At 47.3% G+C, this 16,706-nt stretch overlaps 8 protein-coding genes and 1 non-coding gene; 5 read left to right on the plus strand and 4 right to left on the minus strand.

Moving 5' to 3' along the window:
- Window positions 1–418, minus strand: part of CNAG_00580 (translation initiation factor IF-2) — a 3,381-nt gene extending 2,963 nt beyond the window's left edge. The window contains exon 1 of the mRNA XM_012190966.1: window positions 1–418. This exon is cut by the window's left edge and continues 65 nt beyond it. Coding sequence (XP_012046356.1) covers window positions 1–182 — 182 coding nt within the window. The 5' untranslated portion in view covers window positions 183–418.
- Window positions 419–667: 249 nt separating this feature from the next.
- Window positions 668–2,878, plus strand: CNAG_00581 (saccharopepsin). XM_012191427.1 has 7 exons: window positions 668–731; window positions 792–1,175; window positions 1,237–1,529; window positions 1,609–1,739; window positions 1,787–2,331; window positions 2,383–2,590; window positions 2,642–2,878. The coding sequence occupies exons 2-7, from the start codon at window positions 1,108–1,110 to the stop codon at window positions 2,711–2,713; spliced, it is 1,317 nt and encodes a 438-aa protein (XP_012046817.1). The 5' UTR covers window positions 668–731; window positions 792–1,107; the 3' UTR covers window positions 2,714–2,878.
- CNAG_10015 lies at window positions 746–835 on the plus strand. The gene has a single exon. It is a non-coding gene; the product is annotated as a tRNA-Ile (tRNA).
- Window positions 2,879–3,286: 408 nt separating the features above from the next.
- CNAG_00582 (vacuolar transporter chaperone 1) lies at window positions 3,287–4,796 on the minus strand. XM_012191428.1 has 5 exons: window positions 4,536–4,796; window positions 4,386–4,435; window positions 4,162–4,240; window positions 3,941–4,075; window positions 3,287–3,682 (listed from the first exon to the last, which is right to left on the minus strand). The coding sequence occupies exons 1-5, from the start codon at window positions 4,572–4,574 to the stop codon at window positions 3,614–3,616; spliced, it is 372 nt and encodes a 123-aa protein (XP_012046818.1). The 5' UTR covers window positions 4,575–4,796; the 3' UTR covers window positions 3,287–3,613.
- A 201-nt stretch (window positions 4,797–4,997) lies between these two features.
- On the plus strand, window positions 4,998–9,695 carry CNAG_00583 (hypothetical protein). XM_012190967.1 has 5 exons: window positions 4,998–5,221; window positions 5,273–6,610; window positions 6,657–8,738; window positions 8,796–9,130; window positions 9,185–9,695. The coding sequence occupies exons 2-3, from the start codon at window positions 5,279–5,281 to the stop codon at window positions 8,649–8,651; spliced, it is 3,327 nt and encodes a 1,108-aa protein (XP_012046357.1). The 5' UTR covers window positions 4,998–5,221; window positions 5,273–5,278; the 3' UTR covers window positions 8,652–8,738; window positions 8,796–9,130; window positions 9,185–9,695.
- Window positions 9,696–9,758: 63 nt separating this feature from the next.
- Window positions 9,759–11,846, plus strand: CNAG_00584 (profilin). XM_012191429.1 has 6 exons: window positions 9,759–9,916; window positions 10,052–10,149; window positions 10,245–10,308; window positions 10,372–10,448; window positions 10,569–10,619; window positions 10,827–11,846. The coding sequence occupies exons 1-6, from the start codon at window positions 9,904–9,906 to the stop codon at window positions 10,905–10,907; spliced, it is 384 nt and encodes a 127-aa protein (XP_012046819.1). The 5' UTR covers window positions 9,759–9,903; the 3' UTR covers window positions 10,908–11,846.
- Window positions 11,061–12,495, minus strand: CNAG_00585 (hypothetical protein). XM_012191430.1 has 3 exons: window positions 12,012–12,495; window positions 11,766–11,956; window positions 11,061–11,651 (listed from the first exon to the last, which is right to left on the minus strand). The coding sequence occupies exons 1-3, from the start codon at window positions 12,295–12,297 to the stop codon at window positions 11,247–11,249; spliced, it is 882 nt and encodes a 293-aa protein (XP_012046820.1). The 5' UTR covers window positions 12,298–12,495; the 3' UTR covers window positions 11,061–11,246.
- Window positions 12,483–13,585, plus strand: CNAG_00586 (hypothetical protein). XM_012191431.1 has 5 exons: window positions 12,483–12,672; window positions 12,733–12,986; window positions 13,078–13,178; window positions 13,248–13,267; window positions 13,317–13,585. The coding sequence occupies exons 2-5, from the start codon at window positions 12,859–12,861 to the stop codon at window positions 13,395–13,397; spliced, it is 330 nt and encodes a 109-aa protein (XP_012046821.1). The 5' UTR covers window positions 12,483–12,672; window positions 12,733–12,858; the 3' UTR covers window positions 13,398–13,585.
- Window positions 13,586–13,790: 205 nt separating this feature from the next.
- On the minus strand, window positions 13,791–15,506 carry CNAG_00587 (hypothetical protein). XM_012191432.1 has 4 exons: window positions 14,494–15,506; window positions 14,363–14,432; window positions 14,078–14,304; window positions 13,791–14,024 (listed from the first exon to the last, which is right to left on the minus strand). The coding sequence occupies exons 1-4, from the start codon at window positions 14,612–14,614 to the stop codon at window positions 13,885–13,887; spliced, it is 558 nt and encodes a 185-aa protein (XP_012046822.1). The 5' UTR covers window positions 14,615–15,506; the 3' UTR covers window positions 13,791–13,884.
- Window positions 15,507–16,706: the final 1,200 nt, after the last annotated feature.

The following is a 16,706-nucleotide window of genomic DNA, read 5'->3' on the forward strand; positions in this document are numbered from 1 at the left end:
TGGTCTTCATCCTTAGACCCATTGACAGAAGTCTGCCGGGACCAATCTCGTACAGGAAGTCTAAAGCTGCCAGAGACATCAGTGAATGGCACCAGACTACTAGAGAACGGTCTAGCTGAAGAGACAGAATGTGGATATCGAAGTCCCCTGCAGCATCTACAGAATGTCAATGCCATGGGCATTTTGAGTGAAAACGCCGACTGTACGAGCTGTCTCTTGCGGACAGAATCGATTTTTTTTTTGGAGAGGCAAAAGGGCGATTTGAGCGATTGATATGGTTAAATTATCAGCCGAGACTTTTTTTTAAAGGCGACGGATGCTATAATTAAGCTCACAACAATCGAACGGCGGCGTATCGATAAGTATTACAGAGTTATGTCAACAAATAACCATAGGAAGTAAATGAAATGAATCAAATTTGAAGGATGCACGGAGGAAGCTAATTTCTAAATACAACAAGGCCAAATATACATAAGGAACTATTGTGCTGCAATAATGCGTACTCCTCATTCTATGTAGTCAATAGGGATTAAGGCGACTTTCGTGGTGCTCACTGTTTCTCCATTTCGCTTTCGCTTCCGAGATTCACGTAATATATGGATCGCTTTCCTTAACGGATGCATATACTTTCTATTCGGAAAACTACCATTATAACCCTCCTACAGCATTTAGAGACCGCTGGCGGCAGAAACTTACAACAGACTGTATGACTGATATTTATACATAAAAAAGTGTGTACTGTTGATTCCCGTTAACTCAGTGGTCAGAGTAGTGTGCTTATGAGGATACAGTTTTATTTTCACACCGGTCGTGGGTTCAACTCCCACACGGGAAATTCTTTTTTGTTCCACAACGCGGTCAGATCTCCTTGGACAACTGTCCGCTCACCACCTGACGTCACCTTCCGCATCCGGCGATATCGCGTCGCAGATCGCAGTGCGGTCCTTCGGGGGCGTTCCGGCTGTGCTACCCAGCGATCCACCCGTTCTGCGTTGAATCTGCTAGGTCCTTTCTCTCACGCTCGTTCAGCTATTCCGTCTTTTATCTTTCACACCTTTTCTTCCTTAGTTTCTCCTGGTCTTCACCTATACTCTACCGAGAATCACTATGAAGACATCCGCCATCCTTATTGCTGCGTTGTCTGCCGCCGCCTCAGTCGAGGCCGGCATCCACAGGTACGCGCATCTACGTCAGCGTTGCCACCTGCGCACAAACTGATCTGCTTGTCATCAACAGAATGAAACTAGAGAAGCAGGCTCCGCCCTCGACTTCTCTCACTGGCGCCTTTTCCCCTCCTCCAGAGCTAGAGGCGAAATGGCTCGCATCCAAATACCTTGGCCAGGAGTACACGGAACAGATGCCTTTCGGGGGTTTCGGCGGTGCTGGCAAGAAGTTCAAATCTGGAAATAAGCATACCAAGCATCCCGAACAGGAAGATGAAGATAGGTATTGGGCTCAAATGGTCGATCAGACGGCTCATAGTCAAATGATTGACGTGTTGAAAGGTGGACACGGTGTCCCCTTGTCCAGTGAGTTTCTGCCCTCAAACGAACACATATGCTCGGAAATGTTGGGGACTTTGCCGCTTACAGGTATCACCACTTGTAGACTTCATGAATGCCCAGTACTTCGCTACCGTCGAATTAGGTACACCCTTCCAGACCTTTAAAGTTGTCCTTGACACCGGCTCGTCTAATCTTTGGGTGCCAAGTGTTAAATGCACCAGTATCGCCTGCTTCGTAAGTGTGTGCCTTCCTGACGAATTCTTTTTAACAACCATATGTAGCTTCATAACAAGTATGACAGTTCTCAGTCCTCGACATACAAGGCCAATGGCTCTGATTTCGAGATTCACTACGGCTCTGGCTCTCTCGAGGGCTTTATCTCTCAGGATACTCTTTCCATTGGCGATCTCGTCGTCAAAAAGCAGGATTTTGCAGAGGCTACTAAGGAGCCGGGGCTTGCTTTTGCCTTTGGCAAATTTGACGGCATCCTTGGTTTAGGATACGACACTATTTCTGTTAACCACATTGTGCCCCCCTTCTACAATATGCTTAACCAGCATCTTCTGGACGAGCCTGTCTTTTCCTTCCGTCTTGGTTCCTCTGATGAAGACGGTGGTGAAGCAATCTTTGGCGGTATTGACGATTCTGCCTATTCCGGCAAGTTAGCATACGTGCCTGTCAGACGAAAGGGGTACTGGGAAGTTGAACTTGAAAGCATTAGCTTTGGTGATGAGGAACTTGAGTTGGAAAACACTGGTGCTGCGATCGATACTGGAACTTCTCTAATTGTGATGCCGACCGATGTCGCTGAATTGCTCAACAAGGAGTGAGTTGTTTTACGTCTTATGTCTTGAGGCATGCTGACTTAAGTCTGGAGGATCGGTGCTGAAAAATCTTGGAATGGACAATACACTGTTGATTGCAATACCGTTTCTTCGCTTCCTGAACTCGCATTCACTTTCGGGGGTAAGGACTATACGCTTAGTGCCGACGACTACATCCTCAATGCCGGCGGTACCTGTATTTCTTCTTTCACTGGGATGGATATCCCCGCACCTATTGGCCCTCTTTGGATCGTTGGCGATGTAGGTTAATACGTCGCGCGCCTATACATAAAAGCTGACATCATTTAACAGGTGTTCCTGCGCAAGTATTACACTGTATATGATCTTGGTAGGAACGCCGTGGGCTTTGCCGAGTCAAAGTAGAATCAGGGCAGTTCTAGAAACAAGAAAGAGGATCGGTTATGGATCGCCCATCAGGGTTTCATGGATCCAATATCAGACATTAGTCTAGAATTGAGTAATTGATAAAGATGAAGAGCAAGTCCCTATGTATATTTGAATGATTCAGATCTGAAGTACGCCATTTTGCATCTCGCAACTGCCTCCGGGGTGACAGAGCAGGGACAGCCAAGCCTGAGTTAAGCTCGATATCGCTGAGTCATATAAAGTATTGATCATCTACGTCCTTTGTCAGCGTTACGGTGATATTCTAGACACAGAAGGACCACTTACGTATCAAGCTTCCATACGTATCCAGGTTGGTCATTCTCAACGATAATATCGTCCGGAGAATTAATTACTTATTAATGGAGTCTATTGGGATAAAAATTGAGTGTGCAGGGAATTAAAACCCCTGGATGGTATGGATCTCTCAACAGCAACAATGACCATTGCCAGCATGCCTCATTATTCTGCATTTAGGCTGAGCCAAGATTTCCTTTAACGCCTCAAGTCTCCTTTTTCCACTGCACATTGTTTCTGGTGGGACGAAGGAGGGAAAAGGAACTTGTGTGATTACATGCAAATTCATCTACAGTGCGTGGTGTAGTACTCGTCCATCGCCTAATTAATGTTATGACATTTTGACCTCAATTCTGTTATTACCCGCATCCCAAAAATGCCGGACCACAAATAATGATCTCAGTGATAATGTCCCGAATTAGAGCTCCCCTTTAAATCAAAGCCTCCCTAACCCTTCCCGACCCCCAATTCCCATCTGGTACCTCCTTTAAAAGGAGATGCTACATTTACCAGTAATAGTGTCATATGCATTGCCAAACGAAAAAATGAAAGCATCACGCAGTAGTAGAAGAAGATATTTATTTATTCGTATACGGCTTTGAGGATAAAGTTGGTGACAATTGCGGCGAGAAGAGCGACGCATAGGATAGTCTGTGATTGTGCAAGCGGGGAAGGAGAATCGGGTTAGCGACTGTCTTGCTTAGGTTTCTGATATCTCTGTTGACCTCATCCAGCCTTGACTGCAGACGTTTCCCCTCCGTCAGGACGTTCCTCCTAACATCTTCCCACCTCTAGCCTCTCGCCATATCAATTACCATCTTTTCAATGCCCTTATTGAAAACCCTCGCGGGCCTCAAAAGCAGGGTAACAATGGCAAAAAGGACCTCTAATAAAAGAAGATGAACTCACGGGACCCAAGCGGTCGTCATAGGGAGCCCCAGTCCTTAGTCTTATAGCTCTTGCACGCATTTGATAGATGACTAGCGCGTAGAGCATGACGCCCATCGCAATAATGGTGTACATTGCGGCGGATATCTTGCCCACCTACATATGAGAAGAGGGATGAAGATTAGCTAGTGATCTGGTGATATTGACAGAACCTCGAGGTAGAAGAAAAAAAAGAAACAGACCTTATCGCCAAAATTTAAGAGGCCGACCGCTAGACCGCCAAGGACGACGGCAAAATGAAGCCATGACAGAAATGTACGTCTGTTTTCAGTTCAGTTATTGTCCACAGTATCACCAAATTGAAGTGTAAGTTAAAGCCCGACCAATGCACGAATGATTGGATTAGAGATGGATAGTTGAGAGGTGATAAGCCACACCTAGCATATAACGGAAAGGATGGGCGTACTCATTGGCGAAGAATACCTTGGGCTCTACTCTGACGGGGAGGGCAATCCTCTATTGTCACAAGTTGCAATGATCTTAGTCAGCGAACGGATGGTATAAGGGAAGGGGCTCTAATCTGATTCTTGTTTCTGCCGGTGGATATGAGACATACTTTTTTGGCCGTTCTCTGCAGAAGTGGTTGTGTGGACATTCCTTGAATCGCAGACTGGTTGTGCTCTTCTAAGCTTTGGTATGATTCAGAAGCGGTTGGATGGCGGTATGTTTTGAGAGAATGAGGTATTGATGCACGTATGATTGAATAAAGGGGGCAGGGATATATGATACAGCTATTATTGCTTACAAAATTATGGGTTTCCAAAATGACAACCAAGACAGGGCGACGATCCGTACATGCACTGAAGCGCACGTGCGTCATTGGCGGGGCAAGGAGGCTGAATGAGAGTGATGATGAGGGCGACCAGCGGGACGGTCCTTGCCGCAGGTTGTTCCTTTCGCGTGGCTATCGCGTGCCCCAGGGCCGGATCGTTCCGCCCCTGAGGGATGTGGCGCTGCACGATCGCACGACCGTCGTTTATTACGGAATCACGCACGGCGGTCACACTGGACTTGTCTTCTTCTGTCGGCCGCCACGTTTCACCAACTGTTCAAGCACGGCGCATCACCCTGCTTTACCTGTCAGCACGACCGGAATATCAGCCCAGGTATCCGTCGCAGTCTCTATCGGGGACTGCTGCTGCTGCGGAGAACGCCACGTGCCGGCCACGAGTCACCAACTACCACGACGCTCGAGTTGAACTCACGCTAAACATCGCCGGACGTGGACACCAGACACAACTCGCAAGTCCCTTCCAAGTCCCCTGGTGCCAGAGCCTTACTGAGAGTCCACAGTGTGCAATGACTTCTCGCAGAACTCCCCACCGCATGGCCCACCCATTTCCGGCCCCTCCTTCCACTCAGCCCGTCTTGTTCTCCCACTCTACGTTTACCTTCATCGCCTCTTGGCAGGGGCAGCTCTTGGTCTGTACCGCCGTCCTCTTCCTCGGAGCGATATACTTCTTCGTACGTCGTCCCGTCGAGGACTGGCGGACTCGAAGACGAGAGCGGCTAGCTAGGGCAAGGGAGAAAGAGTTAATGGCGATGGAAAGTAATGTTGATGATAAGGCTGCTTCCAATCATTTGACAATCGAGGATAGAAAGGAGGAGGTCAAGATGAATGCAAAGGAGCGAGGGAGGGAAAGGCGGAAAGAAGTGAAGAAGAATAAGGGTGTCTTGCTTAAGGCGGATTCTAACATATCAACTTCCGCTGAATCGTCTCCTGCATTGCCGCCAACTTCTTTCTCGGTGTCGTCTCCTGATCCGCCCAACAGAGCTCATTCCTCGGTTGCTTTAGCCTCTCTCAATGGCCAAGGGTCTTCCAGACGGGCAGAGTCCCGAACATCATCGAGAGCTCTCCCACCAACGCCTATACTCGTTCCCTCTAAATCTCCCAGTTCAAACCTTGGATCCCAGATTGCCGCCGGCTCGAAAGAGAATGGGGATGTATACGGCGATGCTGTCGCATCCAGAGAACCTGTATCTGATAAAGATTCCAAGCAAGGCGAGATCGGGATTGTGCCCGACCTTCTTTCAAAACCCGTTCCAAGGTCAAAATCAGATTCAAGTTCGAGTCCAAGGCCTAGTTCACGAGAACGGGTGGAAATTGCAGAGCCCTCTTCGCATCATCTCGAGCCAACAGACTCTCACGAAGGAAAAGATTCTAAAGTCAAATCGCACGGGTTTTCAATTTTTCCCGAGGAAGGTTATCTTCCTATTCCAGTAGGCCATGCAAGCGGGAAAAAGAAGAAGAGGAAGGGAAAGAGCAATGAGAAGATTGGGAAAGAAGTGCAGAACTTAGTAACCCCCTCAGTTACCGGCCCGGCACCTCACTCTCTTGAGTCTGAGGTTGAATCATCTCCCCAACCAGCTTTTCCTCAAGAAATTGGGTCTGCTGTATTGGCGCTCAATTACAGTCCCGATTCTTCCGAGGCCGATATCACCCAACCACAACCAACTGCCAGAGATGCTTTGGTTGAGTCTTTACGGACAGAGCTGGGTGTATCGAAAGCAGAGCAAGCCAAAGCGATGGATGAATTGATCAGGGCGAGAAATAATGAGGAGAGGATGAAGGGGGAGATGGAGAAGGTTAGGAGGGGAACGAAGGAAACCAAGAAAAATGATAAGGACGATGTAAGTCTATCCGTCTTCTTGTGGACCGATGCTGAAAACCTCTTAGCTGCAACAACGCTACAACAACCTTTCAAAGATGTATGCCGCCGCTTTGAACCGCCTCTCGCAAATCGAGTCTCTCCTTCTCGAATCCGGCATCTCTCTTCCTCCTGCATCACCTCTACCGCTTCAAATGCCAAGCTCTCCCGCTGTCTCCGTACCAGGATCCCCTTACGCAGCTTCATCTGGCGGACAAGCGAGGGCCTTCTCATTGGCTTCTGGGATGTATGCCGGTTATCCAAGTCCGGGTTTGTATCCTTCACCACTGCTTCACAATGTCCACCAATCACACCCTCACGTCCATCCGCACGCTCATTCCTACCTTCCGAATGGCTCCCCTGCACCATTCCGTCGTGCGAGCTCCGGAATGGTCCCACTTTCCATGTCTGGTACAGGTAACAATCCCTTCTTTTTGAACAACTCCCAAATCCGACGCCACTGTCAGGCTCCCGGATCAAGGACAGCAACAGGTGCAGGATTAGGATTAGGTGAAGAAATTTCATTGGCGGGGCCGTTGACACCCGGCATAGGCGGATTCGAAATGGATATGGGAATTGGGATTATGCCTCTCGGTCAGGCTTCACAGACTTCAGTCTCGGCTTTGTCCCATCCTCCTTCCAAGGCTTCTGGTGCTGATAATATCTCCGCCGTTTCTAACGGCATCATTGATGAGGATCTTTTGTCTTTATCCAATACCTCCAGTGGTGCTGATGCGATGGGCGGAGGAGCTGCCTCAACTGGAGTCACAAGCGCGCCTGTAGCACCCTCCCCGAGCTTGGGAAAACTTAGTCCGGAAGGGAAGCTGGCAGAAAGAAGGAGGTTGAGCGTGGAAAGTACGGTGTTGAAGCGCAAAGTTAGCCCGATTCCCCCGCCGTGCGCGCCCGGTAACGCTCGTGCTAATGGCAGCTCGAATGGGAATGATGATGTCATCGTCGAAGAGGAAGATAGGAATAACGTTGAAGAAGAGAAGCAAGTGAATTCTACAGAGCATGCGAGGGAACATCAGAACCGTGAGGAGGATGAGGAGAAAATTGATGTTGGGCGAGAAAGTGAATCAGACGCCTGCCCCCAGCCTGCGCCTGAGCCCCAGGCAGAGAACACTCTGAGCGTCCAAGGTCAGCAAGTCTCAACAATCGATAATCAAATTGATGCGGGAGTTAAGGAAGAACAGGAGCATTCTTCTCCAGCCTCCAATCCTTTTTCACTCTCGTCCATCAACTCAAGCTCTAATTCCATTTCCAACTCCACTTCAGCATCTCAGTTTGATACACCCGTCACTGACACAGATCTGTTACCTCGCGTATCAGCACTTACCAATGAACGACAACCCATTTTGGATTCCTCCCTTCATTTCGAGCGTCATATAAACGCCGAGTCTGGCGGCACTACCGACCCCAGCGGTGATCTCATTCCAACCGGTGCCGTAACGGACGTCTCTACAGCCACTTCGTCTTTTTCCTCCCAGATACAGGAAGACAAACATGAAGTTTCCATCGAACCCATCTTTGCGAGTCTTGCGCATACACCTGCACAAGTAGAAGAGATGCGACGACAACGAGAAGAAGCATCCCGTGAGCATGAACGAAGAGAGTACGAGAAACACCAGAAGGAGAGGCTCAGGTTGCAAAGCGTTGCTGCGAGCCATCACATGGGAACGGATATAGGATCACCGATGGGTTCGGCGTCGCCTATGCTGATGAGTGGAATGGGAGCAGGCACGGTGTCGCCTATTGGGGGGATGAGCGTTACATCTCCGATGGGGATGATGTCGCCTATGGCTTCAGGCCATGCAATGGGATTAATGAATTCACCAATGATATTTCAGGGTCATGTGCAGAATCATGGACTTAGGCAGGGAACTGGAAATGGAGAACGCCAAGGACAGATGTCACCCTCTACTCCTGTACGAAGTGCACAAGGAAGAAAATCATCCCAACTTCAGGGACAAGCGCGTATGGATAGAGAGGAAAATTGGGGCGAGATGGGTAGTGTTGGCGGATGATCAGGTTGAACATAGAGTGGGAAAAGGGGGCAACAGACAGATGTGGAAGAGCTCTAAATAAAATCCATATCATTCATGCTTTTCATTGTGGGTATATATCTCTGCGACAAGCTCATTATGATGTGACGCTGATGTCGGAGACAGCAGTAAACCAAAACAAATCGAAAACGGACTTTATAACCATCATTGATCCTCAAGCGGCATTCGCTATACGGTAGTCTGGTTCTTTAAATATTATTATTGTTTCTTTTTACTAGCGTTTCTTTTTTTACGTATTTTTATGGCCGCAATAACGTTGAAGGATGGGGATTGCAAAGGTAGCACTACGGTGAAGATAAGATAAGAGGCTGTGGCGGGTAAACAGCGGGAATGGTGAAAGGACGATGGGGATGAAAAATACGGACTACAGAAATGAAAAATACGGACTCATGTCTTATGTCTTTGCGTTTAGTTTCATGCATTATTCAATTGGCATTTGCGTGAGCCTTCTCTATATACCTCGCGAGAACTTATTTGTTGACTATCGTGGTTAGTCTATGATTGACAATAAATATTGAATAAGTCCAATGTCATTAGAACGATAAACCGAAAACGCGTTTGCTGCCCAAATTTGCAGCTTTCCGTCGAGCGAAGTGTCGAAAGAGGATAGTAAGAGGTTTTCCTCGAGTCTCGGATTCAAAAGCCAGACCTGTCTATATGTCCAACTAGAGCAAACTAACGAAAGTTGGAGTGAGCCGAATGGACTCCCAGCAATGTGGTAATGGCACGCCAGGCGATGATGCCAGCAGCTCCTGGCGGCTAACTACTTAATACGACGGTCAGTTTAACTCGAGGAAAGAGAAAAAAGGCGCCGTTGAATTTGAAGATAGATGGAAGAGTGCAAGGATTGATGCAGAGCAGGATGGTCAGCTTCACCTAATGACTATGTACATAAAGGGAAATGAGGACTTTTCTTGTAATGTTACAGTCCTTGTATCGGACAAAAGCACCGACTGCCACGCACGCACGCAGGCCGGGCGGGGAGGGGAATAAAATCGACGTCGTTCCTATGCATACGTAATTTTAGTAATAATAATGGGTGTTTCCCACGGTTTTCAGTCCCTCAGTCGTCATCCAGTCCCGGACTACTGATGGATGCGCCGTTTGCGCCGTTTTGTCGGTCTCGACCTCAGCATCGTCTTATTCTCTATTTTAACTCTGCACTTTCCATCCACATCCATCTCTACGTTCGACGCGATTAACCAGCAGTAACATGTCCTGGCAAGGTACGTCCGTCTTCCTTCTTCCTCCTTCGCAGCGTGGGAGAGTTGCGACTTGAGTAAACAAGCAGAACATCCCAACATGAGACATAATAACCCGTGGATGGCAGAAGTGCTGACGTTTCTTTCTTTTCTTCACAGCTTACGTTGACGACCATCTCGTGGCCACCGGAAAGGTCAAGAAAGCCGCCATCTTGGGTAAACAGGGTGGCGTTTGGGCCGCAAGCCCTGGCTATAACGTGAGTGCTTCACTCACTATTGCATTACTACCGCGGAACCCACAGACTTGTTGGGCGTGACGCTGATTGAATTGGCTTGACTTGTTGCTCTATAGCTTTCCCAGCAAGAACAGAACGCCATTACTCAGACATATTTTCAGCAACCCGACAGTGTCCGAGGTAAGCTCCATATCCCTTTTTCTATTGTTCCAGATGTCCCAATGTTCATATGTCCTTTCCCAGCCAACGGCATCACCCTTAACGGTTTCAAGTTTATGTGTATCCAGGCAACCCCTGAGGAAGTTATCGGTCGTAAGGGTGTAAGTCTCTACTCGATTCTTCGTCTGCAGTTTTGTGTCGTCACACTCGACAGAACGAAGTTGTGGAGAAGATAAGAGAACATGGAGTGCAAAATAGATATGCTGATCATCATGATACAGGAACGAGGCGTTTTCGTGATCCCGACCAATCAGGCTATCCTTGTCGCCGAGGTATGTTTAACATCTCGTTCCTCTTCCTCTTGCTACTCTGTGTTCAAAGTATCTGAAACTGACTCTTGTCTCTCACCTTCTTTTACCAATACAACTTTATAACTTCAATTCCATCATCCGCGGATATTGATTTACGTCTATGCGTTCACCCACATTGGTAACAAAAAAATTGCGACACTTCATACATCAATCATTGATTGAAAACAGTACGACGCCCCGACTTCTGCCGGTGAGGCCAATGTCGTGGTAGCCAAACTTGCCGATTGGCTCAAGAGCGCGAGCTATTAAAGATCTTTTCATATGAGAAAGTCGGGAATGAGCCTCAAAGCAATAAGCAGGGAAGTAAATATTGGGATGAGGAAGATTTCTCTCTTTATATAAGGTGATGAAAATCAGGCGGTGATGCGTTCAACTTTATTGTACCTTAGAGCTTGATCCTCCTTCGTTGAAAACGTTGTAACATTCTTGAAAGTAACGAAGTGACAACTCGCCTTGCAACTCGCAGTCTCTCGCGGCCGAAAGTTTAGTATGTTATATTACAAAACATTAATATGCGTGGAAACTCAGACACCGCCCAGCACAGCTCTTCTCACTGAGCACTGTCTCACTCAGCCTTATATCGCACATTTAATTCTTCTGCTTCTTTCCCTTATGTCCATCCCCCTCCTCTTTTTCCTTCAGCCGCCTAAACAGCTCCCTTTTCATCTTCCTATTCATCCCCTCCATTCCTTTTCCATTCTTAGGGTCTATCTCCCCCTTTGTTAGCCTTTCCTCGACTTCGGCTTGGATCCGTGCTTGTTTACGGTTTTTGCGGCTGGTGGCATTGATCGCCTTTTTAGAAGGTTTTTTTTCCTTCTCCCCATTTCTGTCTTCCTTGGTTTCGGTGGTGGCGGGTTTAGCGTTATTGGACTTGAGAGCAGGGGCAGGGGCGGATGGGACGAGGGACCTCGCGATCTTACGCGGGTCATCAGTCTCGCGAGGAGGGTTGGCCGACAGATAGGATGAGTATCGTTTAGCAGCTCGTTTATGGGCCTGTTGTCAGTGGCGAAATGATTGGCCATAGGCAATTAACGCGAATATGGCTGTCAGTATATGCCAATTCCACAACGCGCACTAGAGGGAGAGGGTATGGTGAACAAGACTTACATTGGAATCGAGGTGGACTTTCACCATATGTTCATTCTTGAGGATTTTCCCTGGACAGAGAATGCATAAGTTGATCTTCGGCCCAGTTCCGTCTTCACTCTCATCCTCAGCCTCAGAACCTGAGTCAGTAGGGATGGAGATGGCGGTGTATATGGGGACTGTGAGCGCTTCTGAGGGTGTCATGGGGATTGCTATATGGAAGGATAAATCGATGCGATCAGGAAGGGGAATGAAATCGTGACCTACGTCCATCTTCATCTTCGTCTTTATCACTTCCGCTCTCATCTTCCCCCTCTTCCTCTACTTCTTCCTCATCGCTCCCACTCGTTTCCCCCGCAGCGTCTTCCCCACTTTCTTCTTCATCGTCCTCCGATTCCTCCTCAGAATCGTCGCTCTCTGAATCCATCTCATCCTCACTATCTCCTACCTCCTCCCCCATTGCTCGCATCTTGGCTTTCAGTTCGGTGATACCAGTTTCGTCCTCGCGCTGACGTTTCTTGAGGCGTTTTTCTGTGAGTTTGTACAGCGGCATTTTTTTGAGTCTAGAAGATAGGTGATACGTACATGTTTTTTTTTTTCATTTGTCGAAATTTCATGTGCACGGCAGGTGGAGGTTAAAGGTCGGACATCGCCGAATGTATACATTCAAATTCATCCGGCCTTCTTGCTCAATCACCGGCCCAGTGTCACCGCAACCACTGCAACAACTTGAATCACATTTATATACGAGGAGTATTCCACTTTCTTCATTCCATTATCTGCCTCGAGTATTTCGTTTTCTTTTATTGGCGACAATCAGCACATCACAAATTCTCGGTGATTGATAGTTCAGACACTGCACGATGCCTGGGTGCGGCTTGACCCGCTCGGCCCATAAGAAAAATGGAAGACGGCATGGAGGCCCCGGGTGAGCTACATAGCCATTCGGCGTGAATGACGCACACCCTCACTGCCCCGACAAAAATAGATCATCTCATATGCTATATAAGCTCGTAATCATTGGAATCCATCGTATAAAAGGACCTCGACTCCTCACAATTTTAGTCATCTTTACAGCTGATCCCCCACGTAAAAGTACACAGTCTCCAACAAGATGTTCACTCCAAATGTTTTCGCCCATTTCACTGTCCTTTTGTCAATTACTGGCCTTGTATCGGCCGTTGATTATAGGCTACTCGTCAATAAACCTTCTTGTCAGACCATGGACCAATTCAGATACAAGTGAGTCTTAAAGGTCTGCGCTCCGCCGAAGTCGCAATGCACTCAGCGCACTGAGGCTAAGACCTTCTGTTGACCATTCAATTTACTCTAGCTTTGAGACACTATGCCCGGTATTCGCGATTTCGAACACGTCAAAGTATGAAGGCGGCTTATACTTTTACTCGGGCGATTATCAAGGACAGAACGCCGAAAGTACGTTGGTCCCTCACCCATTTGGTCACAAGAAGCTCATTACGACGGTTTATACTTTGTTTGTTGTAGCTCAAGCTCGGGTATTCTGCGTAAGTTTACAGTTTGTTGGATGTGGAACGCTGATTCGAGATCTACTAGACATATGTCAACACCACTGATAATAGCGTCTATCCTGTCACCTCTGAGCTCGTTACTTCACTTGGCGGATCGACCGCCTAAAGGGTGATCATTTATTGGTGGTCAAATACTGAAAGAACACAGTACAGGTACCTTACCTCAGCAGGAGAGACAAGCCGCGTTGTAGCATAGTTGGATAAGAGAATGCAGGCGTTTCTTCATTTCCTTCGGGATGAGCCATATTCTTTTAGCTTCTGGGGATGTATTTCAGAAGCAAGCTTTCTATTGAGACTTGAGGCAAATGATGCCCCCCTCGGGATCTCCTCCGTCGTAGCTGCACTACGTCCCTTGGAAATTGAAATCTTCTTCAAGTCGCATACACCAAGAAATATATCTCCAGGCTCTCATTCAAACAGGAAAATAAAACTCTTTTTCACAATTCCCTAACCCTTTCACCTTTGGCATCGTCAATCTCTTTGTGCTTGTAAGATCTGTAGCTCCACAAAACTAATACATGATGCATACGTATGATATAGACATTATAACTTGCCATGTCTTTAAAAGATATATATTCGGAAGCTGTTCTGTCTTACTTGTTAGGGTAAGGAAGCTCGAAGAATATCTGGTTGTCGTTATTGTCGGTACACTCCCAAACCTGAAGCTCCTTCACAATGACATAGGGATTTTGATTGATTTGTCCTGACCCTTCCTTCACGTCGAGGCAGAGGTCTAAGCATGACATGTCAGAACCAAAATATTCATAAAAATAAGCCATTGCTCACTAGTGCTATCGAGCTGGAGCTTGTTCTGGGCACTATAGTTCCATGTCTGTTTTTGCCCGTTTCCACAATGGTCGATGGTTAAACTGGAGCCAGAAACAGGGTTATCACCTGCAGAGAGACACATGTCTCCAATCTTGCTTTGGAGAGAGATAGGCCCAATGGAGTCGTTCGTGACATTCCAGAGCTGTAGAGGGGCCCAGGTAGCCTCATTGGGTTGGCAATAGGCGCTGAAGAAAATGAGATGTCAACATGAAAGTCCTTGCGGAGGAGGGTAGAAGGATCTACATGTTTACAGCCGTGCCATAGGCGGCATAACCGTTGCCCACCATTACACAGAGATCAGGGCGTCCGTAAGCTTGGAAAATTGTGATTTAATAAATAATAAAGGAACAGTAACAGTTAAGTAAGATACTCACGTCTAATACGACGACCATTGCCGGGAGAAGGATCTTGTACCTCAGTTGTCGCTGATGCAGGGGCCGAAGAGATGAAGGTAGAAGTCAACAATAAGGAGAGGAGCGTGATGATGGCGACCATGGTGGCGTTGGAAATTATCAGGTTGTAATAGTACCTAGCTCGTTGCTACTGTCCGTGGTATATGGAAGTTATTATTGCTGCAGGATCGGTTTATTTGATAGAGTCGTTGCACAGTAGATGGTCTTTTTGATTCTATCCGTGGGTTGTTATTATACCAATTCTCCTTCATCGCTTCATTGACTTCTGGTCTCATGAAAACGACCGGTAACTTTAGTATTCATCCACAGAGGTTCTTTGTTTGATATCTGCTGACTTTTGCCGAAGGCTAGTGACACAGGAATGATGGATTAGCGTAGAAGAAGCGGGTGCCAGCAACACCGCCCCCCCTCCCCGAGGTCGACCGAAAAAAGGGGATAGTGGCCGGCGATACGGGGTTAAATTGTGAATGAACAAACCTATGGGCTGTGGAGAAAGGGAAAGTGAGGAACTCGTGGTATGATGTTGTCATGTATAATTTTTTTCGGATTTCATAAAGCGCCCGATAATCGATGACTCGTTAAGTTCGTCACCAGAGATCACCTATAACCGCTTTATCGCATCTGCATATGTCATCGGTTCATCATTCGTTTCCGACGGGCTTCTTCGCCGAAAAGAAAGAAAGGGAAATTGCCTTTGTTACAATGGTTTGAAAGGGGGGACGAATCACACTACGACCAGCATGGTATGCGAAGCTTGGTTTGTAAACAAAGGCGCATCCAGTGTATGCTTTTGTAATATATCGCGGGGTAGTCGGGAGATAGAAGAGGAACGATCAATAAGTGGCTGTCAAAAAAGGGTTCAGAGCATTTTTGTACATTTGTTGAAAGGGGATCTATTATGGTTTGCCCATCCCGTGCCGCGTCTGATTATCGTCGGCAGAAGATTTGCCGTCGGTCTCTTCTTACTATTTGGCTATAGTACGTAGTATATCTGCTTCCTTTTGTTCGGCAGAGCACTCTGTGTGTCTCCCTCATATTATTACGAGGACGGCCGCCTAAGGCATCTTTGGGGTAGCGAAAGGCAGAAGATGATTTGGCGCCAGCGTTATTAGAAGGAGGGAGTAGGGGATTACAAGTTAAAGTTAGGGGAGGGTTGGCGGGGCAAAGTATGCCTGTATTTCTTTTTTTTTGGAAATGTGGGAATGCATGGAGTTCGGTATAGTAGTGAGGACCCTTAACGTTTCGTAAGGGGAGCTATATCATGGCTTATGTCACTTGCGCACCATCGATAACGTATTGAAGGCTACGCAGGAAGTAGGAGCACGGAGAATTAATGAACAACAATGTCCTTGCGTATGCCAGAGGCAGGTCAACAAAGCTGAATACTTAAGTACTAATAATGAACATGATGGGTCAAATAGATGCAACCACGTCAGGTCCTCGGCAAACCTTAAGCTTATTCGGACCGTAGGCTTTTCTGGTGAATGCTGTCCATATACCGGCTTCCGGCATAGGGCATATCAACCATGCAAGCTACCAGGACAGGCGAAGAGGGGATAGGGCTGAAAGGATAGATAAAAGAGACTAGTCTTGACACCACGGCGAGACGCTGCCAAAAAGCACTAATTTCATATTATACTGACGCCGACGGTCCTAGAAGTCAGTACGTAGATAGCCGCGCATCACCGATCCTCCCTGTCAATCTCACAAGCCGTTCCACCCGTTTCTATACTCATGTTTCCTGCATGTCCTATTCCTTTCGAGGATGGGCTAAACTTCTCATAGGGTACGATTGGTGTCCATATCGATCCATGCTCTTGGCTCGTTCCCTCAAAAAATAACTGATCGCATATCATTACGGGAGTTTAATAAATACCCCAGCTGGGGCAGGCGTCCGGTCTTTCTGTATCGCATGATATCATACCGGCTATCAGGAACCGTATCCCCAAACGCCGAAATCTTATCGACGAAGCCGTTTTGTTCCTTACAGTTACAGCCGGGCCAGTTGCATCATAGCTTCTTCATAAACGTCTCCATTTCAGGAAGGACCTTCTTCCACAACGTGCACATGTCATTGACTTCATACCCATGACAGTAAAGCGCACAGCAAGAAATGATGATCTTGAGGATTGCTGTTCGGTGTCCACCAAATTCTCTGGTAAACTCTTATTTTC

Source organism: Cryptococcus neoformans, chromosome 1 (genome assembly GCF_000149245.1).
Source record: "Cryptococcus neoformans var. grubii H99 chromosome 1, complete sequence".
NCBI classification, from domain to species: Eukaryota; Fungi; Basidiomycota; class Tremellomycetes; order Tremellales; family Cryptococcaceae; genus Cryptococcus; species Cryptococcus neoformans.